This window comes from Oncorhynchus keta, unplaced genomic scaffold, assembly GCF_023373465.1.
Source record: "Oncorhynchus keta strain PuntledgeMale-10-30-2019 unplaced genomic scaffold, Oket_V2 Un_contig_6954_pilon_pilon, whole genome shotgun sequence".
In the NCBI taxonomy this organism is placed as follows: domain Eukaryota; kingdom Metazoa; phylum Chordata; class Actinopteri; order Salmoniformes; family Salmonidae; genus Oncorhynchus; species Oncorhynchus keta.
In genome coordinates, this window is record NW_026289165.1 from 162,526 (window position 1) to 173,233 (window position 10,708).

A 10,708-nucleotide genomic window follows, 5' to 3' on the forward strand; every position below is an offset into this window, starting at 1 on the left:
CGTCCTATGATTTGTCTCTTCTCCCTCCTTCCCTCGCATTGCACTTTTGTTGTTATGACTACGAGGTCGTAAATCCGCCATGTTTTCTCTCTAGTAGCGTTGCGACAGAGACGGAGAACTCAAACGACATGAATGTAGAAAATAATAATACGGCAGAAACAGTGAGCGAGCAAACGGATCACGGCAACAACATCGTCACAATTCAAACAACTCTCGGAGATGAAGGTAAAGACAGTTTACGTGCAAAAACAGTCATATATTTTTATTGTCATATATGTAGGCCCACTCCAATTGATTCAATTTATTTAGCTGCTAGCTAGCTTGCTTGGTAGGCGACAAAATAAGGTCGGTGCACTCTAGCTTGCGCCACATCTTTGCTTGCGCTGTATCGGGTCAATGCTATCTATCTATCCACCTAGCTAGCCAACTAGTGTAGGTCGCGCTGGTCAGATTTAGTTAGTTAGCATCCTCGGATTGTAGTTTAACTTTACACTTATCGGTTTTAGCCTTGCCAGCCAGCTAGGCTTGCTAAATATGCTAACATTAGCTAAGTTAGCTGGCGGCTGCACTTGTTACAGTAGCTAGCTAACTTACCTATGTCAATGTCCAATCTTCCTCCAATCTAGCTAGCCAGTCAACAACATTGAACGTTTTACAATTTATTTTTAAGTGTGTTGTTCTTGACTACGCATGTTTTTCACGCATTTCACTTGCAGATGAAGATGTCCACAAGTGCGGACGCTGCCAGTCCGAGTTTTGTACGCTGGAGGCATTCATCCAGCACAAGCTTCAGCAGAACTGCACGCGGGCACAGGAACCCCAGGTGCCCGTTAATAAACCCCGAGATGACAACCAAAAGGTAGGCTTGCCCGGGCAATTGTACACCCGGTGCCTACTCGGTTTAGATTATAGAATTCATAAATGAATGGGGTGATATGTCAAAACGTTTGTTTGGTCAGGTGTTTGCCCCAGATGGAACCTCTGCTACCTTGACAAGAATGGATGGAAGTGGACTGTCTTCAGATGAACCAGACAAGTCCAACAACAGTCAGTCAATGTTCCTTGACTTTTTGCTCTCTGGCACCCTCCAGTATCATCTGTCCGTAACTGATAAGACATTATTTAATTGATTTATGGTTTCTTCTCATGGCAAATACTTTATATTCTGTCAAACCCAATTTCCTCCTGTTTTGACTTTTCATGTCCAGTTGAAATGGTTTAAATTATTTGAGGGGACTGAATTAACCAGCCTTAAGTTCTCTCAGGTGAGGTAGAAGTTGAAGGCCACTCCTCTCGAAGTCGCAGGAAGAGGGGTGGCACAGGGAAGGCAACTGTCCAAACAGAGGGGACCGAGGCCCACAGCCCTGACGGTGCAGACAAGCCAGTCTACAGGGTCAACAAAGATGGACGCTACATTTGCCAAACATGTGAGAAGACATTCAAAACAGTGAGTTGTACTGCACCTGTGCTTCCTGTTGATATAGATCTGAGAATGAACCTGTACAGATTGTCACTACCTTGTCTAGTCTGGAAGAAAGTTTGGAAATCATGACTGTCAGCGATTTTGTTCTTCCCTTGTTTATGCTCAATCAAACAAACCTATTTTTCTGTCTACCTTTTTTCTAGACAAACATCCTGAGAACCCATATGATCACCCACAGTGAGAATAAGAATTTCCCCTGTGAGCTCTGTGGGAGTGCCTTCCGCACCAAAGGCTCCCTGATTCGTCACAACCGCCGTCACACAGGTACAGTGGACTGGAATGGGGTGGGCTCAGAATGAGATTTTTCTGCATGTGACATGCAGCTTCGTTTCCTATCTCCATCATCAGTCTCTCTCCCTCTCTTCCCCCAGACGAGCGCCCGTACCACTGTAACCTGTGTGGGCTCTCCTTCAGGGAGTCAGGGGCTCTGACCAGACATCTCAAGTCCATCACCCCATGCACTGAGAAGATCCGCTTCAACCAGTACAAGGAGATCCTCGTCAGCAAGGACGGACAGCAGAAAGGTAGCAGTCTGTCAAAATATTGAGGGATCATGCATGGATGGATAGATATATGGATAGATGGTAGGATACAGGCACACCTGTTAATTGAAATGCATTCCAGGTGACTACCGCATGAACCTCAAGAATCTCAAATGTAAAATAGATTTTGATTCGTTTAAGACTGTTTTTAGTTACTAAATGAGTCCATATGTGTTATTGCATAGTTTTGATGTCTTCACTATTATTCTACAATGTAGAAAGTAGTACAAATAAAGAAAAACCCTTGAATGAATAGGTGTTCTAAAACTTTTGACCGGTAGTGTACTTTTGTTTATATGGAAAGAGGGAGATTACTATATGGAAAGATAAATATATGGATAGAAAGATTAAATATATGGATCTATCGGTAGATAAGTAGCTGGACAGGGAAATATATAGGTAATATATAGGTATTGATGGTGTCATATTTGTATTTCAGGAGTAGAGGCAGAGGCCGCCTCATTGGCTGCTCAGCAGGAAGTGGAGCAGCAGGAGAAAGAGGAAGCGCAGGCGGCAGTGGTCAGCGTGGTGGAGACTGACAGTGGAGGACAGGAAGTCATCCACGAGGTCCACTTCCACATGGAGGTAGAGGGAGAAGGGCAGGAACAGCAGGTGTGTGGAGATCTGGATGCATTCCAGTACTATAAAATATCTTACTCGTCTCCTCTCACACATGTTAATTTGTAGTGATCTGAAATCACAGGATAGGTAAAGGCCATGTTGTGAATGCCTGTCCATTTCTATCACATCAGTGCAGATGAAAGAAAATAGAGAAACCCACCCTCAAGCATTTCCTTTGTATCTCAAATCTCTGATGTTTAATATAACCTCTTTGGATGTTACACATTTTTCCTAGGGCCACGTTGGACCCATTTTTCTTGTCTGGTTCCCCATCCCTAGGTTATCTTGGACCAGGCTCAGGCAGATGCCCTGGTGGCCGAGGGGGACAACCTCATCTGCCAGGCCATCATCAACTCTGGCATCGCCCTGGAGGCAGTCACTGAGGAGGTGGAGGAGGCCGAGGAGCAGGCACTGGACGGGATGCCTAAAGAGGTCCTGCAGGTCAGGGACATGGAGGGCAGGATGACAGAGATCCAGGTGATGGAGGAGTGTGTGGAGATGGAGGCTGAGGAGATGGTGGTGAGTTAGTCAATTGGGAACAGCAGGAGGTTGATAAACGTGGTGTATACTCTCACCTACAGCAGGAGGTTGATAAACATGGTGTATACTCTCACCTACAGCAGGAGGTTGATAATCATGGTGTATACTCTCACCTACAGCAGGAGGTTGATAAACATGGTGTATACTCTCACCTACAGCAGGAGGTTGATAAACATGATGTATACTCTCACCTACAGCAGGAGGTTGATAAACATGGTGTATACTCTCACCTACAGCAGGAGGTTGATAAACATGGTGTATACTCTCACCTACAGCAGGAGGTTGATAAACATGGTGTATACTCTCACCTACAGCAGGAGGTTGATAAACATGGTGTATACTCTCACCTACAGCAGGAGGTTGATAAACGTGATGAATACTCTCACCTACAGCAGGAGGTTGATAAACATGGTGTATACTCTCACCTACAGCAGGAGGTTGATAAACATGGTGTATACTCTCACCTACAGCAGGAGGTTGATAAACGTGATGTATACTCTCACCTACAGCAGGAGGTTGATAATCATGGTGTATACTCTCACCTACAGCAGGAGGTTGATAAACGTGATGTATACTCTCACCTACAGCAGGAGGTTGATAATCATGGTGTATACTCTCACCTACAGCAGGAGGTTGATAAACGTGATGTATACTCTCACCTACAGCAGGAGGTTGATAATCATGGTGTATACTCTCACCTACAGCAGGAGGTTGATAAACATGGTGTATACTCTCACCTACAGCAGGAGGTTGATAAACATGGTGTATACTCTCACCTACAGCAGGAGGTTGATAAACATGGTGTATACTCTCACCTACAGCAGGAGGTTGATAAACATGGTGTATACTCTCACCTACAGCAGGAGGTTGATAAACATGGTGTATACTCTCACCTACAGCAGGAGGTTGATAAACATGGTGTATACTCTCACCTACAGCAGGAGGTTGATAAACATGGTGTATACTCTCACCTACAGCAGGAGGTTGATAAACATGGTGTATACTCTCACCTACAGCAGGAGGTTGATAAACATGGTGTATACTCTCACCTACAGCAGGAGGTTGATAAACATGATGTATACTCTCACCTACAGCAGGAGGTTGATAAACATGGTGTATACTCTCACCTACAGCAGGAGGTTGATAAACGTGATGTATACTCTCACCTACAGCAGGAGGTTGATAAACGTGATGTATACTCTCACCTACAGCAGGAGGTTGATAAACATGGTGTATACTCTCACCTACAGCAGGAGGTTGATAAACATGGTGTATATTCTCACCTACAGCAGGAGGTTGATAAACGTGATGTATACTCTCACCTACAGCAGGAGGTTGATAAACATGGTGTATACTCTCACCTACAGCAGGAGGTTGATAAACATGATGTATACTCTCACCTACAGCAGGAGGTTGATAAACGTGATGAATACTCTCACCTACAGCAGGAGGTTGATAAACATGGTGTATACTCTCACCTACAGCAGGAGGTTGATAAACATAGTGTATACTCTCACCTACAGCAGGAGGTTGATAAACGTGATGAATACTCTCACCTACAGCAGGAGGTTGATAAACATGATGTATACTCTCACCTACAGCAGGAGGTTGATAAACGTGATGTATACTCTCACCTACAGCAGGAGGTTGATTAACATGGTGTATACTCTCACCTACAGCAGGAGGTTGATAAACATGGTGTATACTCTCACCTACAGCAGGAGGTTGATAAACATGGTGTATACTCTCACCTACAGCAGGAGGTTGATAAACATGGTGTATACTCTCACCTACAGCAGGAGGTTGATAAACGTGATGTATACTCTCACCTACAGCAGGAGGTTGATAATCATGGTGTATACTCTCACCTACAGCAGGAGGTTGATTAACATGGTGTATACTCTCACCTACAGCAGGAGGTTGATAAACGTGGTGTATATTCTCACCTACAGCAGGAGGCTGATAAACATGGTGTATACTCTCACCTACAGCAGGAGGTTGATAAACATGATGTATACTCTCACCTACAGCAGGAGGTTGATAAACATGATGTATACTCTCACCTACAGCAGGAGGTTGATAAACGTGATGAATACTCTCACCTACAGCAGGAGGTTGATAAACATGGTGTATACTCTCACCTACAGCAGGAGGTTGATTAACATGGTGTATATTCTCACCTACAGCAGGAGGTTGATAAACATGGTGTATACTCTCACCTACAGCAGGAGGTTGATAAACATGGTGTATACTCTCACCTACAGCAGGAGGTTGATAAACATGGTGTATACTCTCACCTACAGCAGGAGGTTGATAAACATGGTGTATACTCTCACCTACAGCAGGAGGTTGATAAACGTGATGTATACTCTCACCTACAGCAGGAGGTTGATAAACATGGTGTATACTCTCACCTACAGCAGGAGGTTGATAATCATGGTGTATGTCCTTTGCCCTGCCATGTAGGACATATCTGACAAGCAGGAGGATCTGCCGCCATCTAAAAGTCACAAGTGTCCTCACTGCAGTCGCTCCTTTAAGGCGCTCAACTACCTCCGCTTCCATGTCAAAGGTCACCTCGGTAAGACCACTGTCTCCATTTCTTTTTAATGATTTCCTTTAACGATAGTCTCGGCATAACCCATTGTTTCTTTACATCATTAGTCAACACACACACCATAGGTAATCCATTGATATCAAATGATTCGGGTGGTAAGAGGATTCAGCCAAGGTTTCAAAATCAGATACGTCTATATCATGTATTCCCTGTTTCTTACATTTTCTCAAATCTCCCCAATGTCTCTCTCTCTCTCCCTGAGTCGTGTTCATTAGTCTCCAAGGAAACTGGTCTGAAGGGGAGGGACTACCTGTTGCGTTCACTGATGAACACGACCTACAGTAGCTCATCTGTGTGTTCTCTGCAGGCTGCAAGCCCTTCAAGTGTGTGATGTGTCAGAAAGAGTTCCTGACAGGCTACCTGTTGAAGAAGCACATGGAGGTCCACCTGAGTGAGAGGCGGTATAAGTGTGGTGAGTGCGGCAAGCTGTACAAGACCATCGGACACGTCCGGGAACACATGAGGGCCCACTCGGAGGAACGGCCGTACAACTGCAACAGCTGTGACAAGGGATACAAGACCAAGGTTTTTTCATACTCAACTTTTATTTCAACCAAGGAGGCCGTGAGCAGGCAAAATATAATAAGTCAAGTTTCGGGGTGCCTCTTCGTTTGAACGGTTATCTCAGTAATTTTTCTCGCATGTCAGAAGTGAATTGGTTGACTAACAGATGTCGATTAATTTATAATTTTTCCCCCATCCCCTTTTGTCCCAGAATGCTTTGCAGGTGCACCAGCGGACGCACGCCCAGGAGAAGCCGTACGTGTGCCAGTTCTGCTCGCGGGGCTTCAGGGAGAAGGGCTCTCTAGTGCGCCACATCCGCCATCACACCGGAGAGAAGCCCTTCAAGTGCCACAAGTGTGGGCGGGGCTTCGCCGAGCATGGCACCCTCAACCGCCATTTACGTGCCAAAGGTCAGGATGATTAACACTTGTCTCCTGGGTCATGTATAGCATTCAGATCAATGTCAGATACATCGGATTCTATGAATCTGGCATTGATCTTATCAGTGATATTAGTGTTACTATTCTTTATGCGTGTACTCCCGACTTACATTACTTTGGATAGGCTAACAATGGCCCTGATTTTTAATTGATGAAGTAATGGATTTTCCATATTAGCCGATACATGTTATCAATTCCACAATTGACACAAGCAAACAGCCAAATAGCACTACACAGGATTACATTGTGTTTGTGGGTCCAGGTGGCTGTTATGCTGGCCAGAAGGAGGGGTCTGGGGAGGATGGCATGCTGGTCTCAGAGGAGCAGGTTTCTGCAGACAGCCTGGCCACAGCAGCCATCATGTCAGACGACCCCCACGCTGTGCTGGTGGAGTTCTCCTCAGTGGTGGCTGACACCCAGGAATACATCATTAGGGTGAGACCATTCATAGATGGGCGGGGGGGTTATTCTCCTTATGGATCTATTACCTATTTCACACTGCTGAAAATGTGAAAGTAATATGTCCAGACTTTTTGCTGAATTCACTGAAAGTTTCAACTTGACCTGGCAGAGCTTTAGGCACCAACATAGACAAGGTGCTGATGGAAACGCAGTTGTTAATAGAATATTCATCTGTTTTTCTCACAGAAATTAGATGCATCATCACATTCATAAATTATGCTGTCAGTATGTATGGAAGGTTCTGTAGTTCACGTGTCCTGTCTCTTCTCCCCAGGCCCCAGGAGTGGAGGAGGAGGAGGAGGAGGAAGAGGGGCAGGGCGAGGAGGTGACTCTCATCCAAGACAACCAGAATCAGGTCAGTGCTCTGCTCTCCTATTTCTCCTGGTGCCAAGAAATTGTGTTCTAGTAGTTTTATGTCTTGATGGCTTCGACACGCTCGCCTCCCTACACATAAACACTTTTCACGGTTTGCTTGGTCATAGACATATATTTAACATGCGACCAAAGCCAAGTTTCCATCCAATTGGTGACAGATTTTCATGCAAATATAAAATCTGCATAAAGAAAATCTGCAGATTATCCACCGGTGTTTCCACCAAACTGACTTGTTGCTGATATCAGTGGACACGTCCTTTTTTTCACCCCCTTTTTCTCCCCAATTTTGTGGTATCCAATTATTAGTAGTTACTGTCTTGTCTCATCGCTACAACTCCCGTACGGGCTCGGGAGAGGTCGAGAACCATGCGTCCTCCGAAACACACCCAACCAAGCCGCACTGCTTCTTAACACAGCGCAACACCGTACACCTAGCAACCTGGTCAGCGTGCACTGCGCCCGGCCCGCCACAGGAGTCGCTAGTGCTGCGATGAGACAAGGATATCCCTACCGGCCAAACCCTCCCTAACCCGGACATCGCTAGGCCAATTGTGCGTCGTCCCATGGACCTCCCGGTTACGGCCGGCCGAGACAGAGCCTGGGCTCGAACCCAGAGTCTCTGGTGGCACTGCCTTAGACCACTACCCGGGAGGCCCTTCAAAATGTCAGACATAAGACTGTAAAAACACCAGGAGACCATCTCCAAGTGATTTTAATTTAAGGAATCTGTTCCCAAGTATTCCCACGTGATCATCATATACAAATATAAGCAGGTCTTGAAATGCTTATGTTTTAGTTAAACATATGTTTGGACTTTTTATGGTCAATTTACAGTCTACGTTTCAGCCCCCCGACCATCCGCTCAGGACAAAATCGGGCTGCGGCTGAATCTAGTTGATGATCCCTGACATAGATAAATCAACTATTAGGTAGACATTAAGGCATCTCAATACTTATCCCCGCTCTACCCACCTTTCAGATGGGCAACCACATCATGAAGGTGGTGCAGCAGATCGTCAACCAATCACGTGGTGGCATCGGCGGCCACCAAATCATTGTGCGCAATGTCTCCATGGAGGAGGGCACATCCATCTCCGACTGTGGCGACACCATCACCATAGCGACGCCTGAGAACCTGACCGCGCAGGTCGCCATGACCCTGGCCTCAGCCATCAGCGACGGAACCCTTCTGGCAGGAGGCGGCGCACTGGAAACGCCCGATGGCACGGTCACCATGGTAACAACATCGGGGGGCGAGGACATGGTGGAGGTGATGGAACAGCAGCAGGAGGAGGAGTTTGTTATTACGTCATCGGAGGAGGTGGAGATCCAGACAGTCATTATATGATTGATTTGTGTTATGAAGTGTCTTATGAAAACTCAGGACTTTACATGAGTTATGAATACGGTGTGTTTTTATAAGAACAGAATGTCTTATGAAGAGTTTCTTATGAGAACTCAGGACTTTGAATGGGAACATTGGTCTATGTTTGAGGAGTTAGCTTGTATTATGGACAGTTTGCATGAGGACTGTCATTGTATAAGGTTGAAAGATTCTGTTTGTATAAAGTTTGACATTTTATTTGACAGTATTAGTCCATTTCTATTGGGTAAGGATTGCAATCAATTATTGGAAGAGTATTCTGTCTTAAGTAAGGAGGACTGAAGTGTAAGTTTTACTTGGACAGGAGTGGAGCTGCCTTCATTTTAGTACACTTAACTGTAATGTCATTGGTTGTCAACACTGCGCAACCAATCACAAGGTACGAACAGTAAGCTTATAGTGAGGTCACAGGAGCTCAAGTACTTAAAAGCCCTAGAATGTTCACTGTTTCTGTTACACTTAGACATTACACCAGGAGATGTCAACTTTATAAAATACCCCCCCTTAATTAAAACAATTATACTACCTAATGACTGGAGTTGTTTACCTTGGACAGATTCATTATAAAATATTCTGTTATGCTTGACCATAGACTTAAAATGCTTTAGTGATTGTTCGTGAGAGTCTCTGGATTGTATTCATTAGGGCATACCATATTAAAACGTTTGGCAACAGAAAAAACTAAATGAGCATTTCTTATTAGACCATTTCTACTCTTGGTTGCCCAGTGAATATGACTGTGATCTGATGCTGTTGGACTACTGCTGATATGTCTCCATTACACATCACCCTTACAGTAGACGGACAGATGCCTCACTACTGCCAAATGCTGTGATCTATTACTTGACTGGCTCCGTTTGCGTGGAATGAATAAATGCTACTTTCAGTACAACTTTGTATGTCATCTTTGAGAATTGAGTTTCTGCAGAAAACTAAAATTAATTTCTTTGTCCTGTGGATGTGAAAAATGTGCTTGTTATGGATGAATGGTTCCTGTGTACTGTATACCTGACTGAAAAGCAGGTTGAGAAGTGATCGGTTGATTCAGTTATTGATCGATTGATTGGGTCTGGTGTTTACAGTTGCCGTGGGCAACCCAGCAGCTCTCAGTGAGTCCCAGATGGAGGAGCGGGAGTGGATTCATCAGCCTGGCAGATTCAGGACAAAGCAGCCTTGCTGCTCACCTTGCTGCTCACCTTGCCTGTGGTTGTTGTTGCCTTCTGTCTCTTCTCTCTTTACTTTTCTCATTCACTCTTTTTACTCCCATGCTTTTTACTCACATTCTCTCAAGACTGTCAGAATGAAGACATCTTTTCACCCCTCTGGGTTTTTTGTACAGCTGCCCTTTACTCTGAGAGAGTCCTTTGAACTATCATAGATACAATGGGATCAGGCTACTTGATATGAATAAAACAATCCTTTACTCTGAGAGAGTCCTTTGAACTATCATAGATGCAATGGGATCAGGCTACTTGATATGAATAAAACAATCCTTTACTCTGAGAGAGTCCTTTGAACTATCATAGATGCAATGGGATCAGGCTACTTGATATGAATAAAACAATCCTTTACTCTGAGAGAGTCCTTTGAACTATCATAGATGCAATGGGATCAGGCTACTTGATATGAATAAAACAATCCTTTACTCTGAGAGAGTCCTTTGAACTATCATAGATGCAATGATATATCATAGATCAGGCTACTTGATATGAATAAAACAATCCTTTACTCTGAGAGAGT

At 44.6% G+C, this 10,708-nt stretch overlaps 1 protein-coding gene and 1 long non-coding RNA gene across 5 annotated transcripts; one reads left to right on the forward strand and one right to left on the reverse strand.

The window, feature by feature from the left end:
• Positions 1–56: 56 nt before the first annotated feature.
• On the forward strand, positions 57–9,860 carry e4f1 (E4F transcription factor 1). 3 transcript variants are annotated; one of them, XM_052511533.1, is made up of 14 exons: positions 57–225; positions 717–859; positions 960–1,047; positions 1,257–1,447; positions 1,627–1,747; positions 1,855–2,007; positions 2,465–2,637; positions 2,926–3,165; positions 5,653–5,767; positions 6,111–6,328; positions 6,519–6,717; positions 7,010–7,182; positions 7,484–7,564; positions 8,564–9,860. In XM_052511533.1, the coding sequence occupies exons 1-14, from the start codon at positions 129–131 to the stop codon at positions 8,930–8,932; spliced, it is 2,361 nt and encodes a 786-aa protein (XP_052367493.1). In that variant the 5' UTR covers positions 57–128; the 3' UTR covers positions 8,933–9,860. The 3 variants fall into 3 exon arrangements, with proteins under 3 accessions (XP_052367493.1, XP_052367495.1, XP_052367494.1); XM_052511535.1 differs by having other exon boundaries at positions 2,926–3,123; XM_052511534.1 differs by having other exon boundaries at positions 1,266–1,447.
• Positions 3,207–5,580, reverse strand: LOC127926131 (uncharacterized). Of its 2 annotated transcripts, none has more exons than XR_008123367.1 (5): positions 5,523–5,580; positions 5,016–5,054; positions 4,236–4,274; positions 3,768–3,884; positions 3,207–3,299 (listed from the first exon to the last, which is right to left on the reverse strand). It is a non-coding gene; the product is annotated as an uncharacterized LOC127926131 (long non-coding RNA). The 2 variants fall into 2 exon arrangements; XR_008123366.1 differs by lacking the exon at positions 4,236–4,274 and adding an exon at positions 4,548–4,586.
• Positions 9,861–10,708: the final 848 nt, after the last annotated feature.

Excerpts from the sequence above, each read along its gene's own strand:
- e4f1 (XM_052511533.1), top strand. The coding sequence starts at position 129 with ATGAATGTAGAAAATAATAATACGGCAGAAACAGTGAGCGAGCAAACG. Across the intron at positions 226-716 it reads AACAACTCTCGGAGATGAAG|ATGAAGATGTCCACAAGTGC; the intron begins GTAAAGACAGTT and ends TTTCACTTGCAG. Across the intron at positions 3,166-5,652 it reads TGGAGGCTGAGGAGATGGTG|GACATATCTGACAAGCAGGA; the intron begins GTGAGTTAGTCA and ends CCTGCCATGTAG.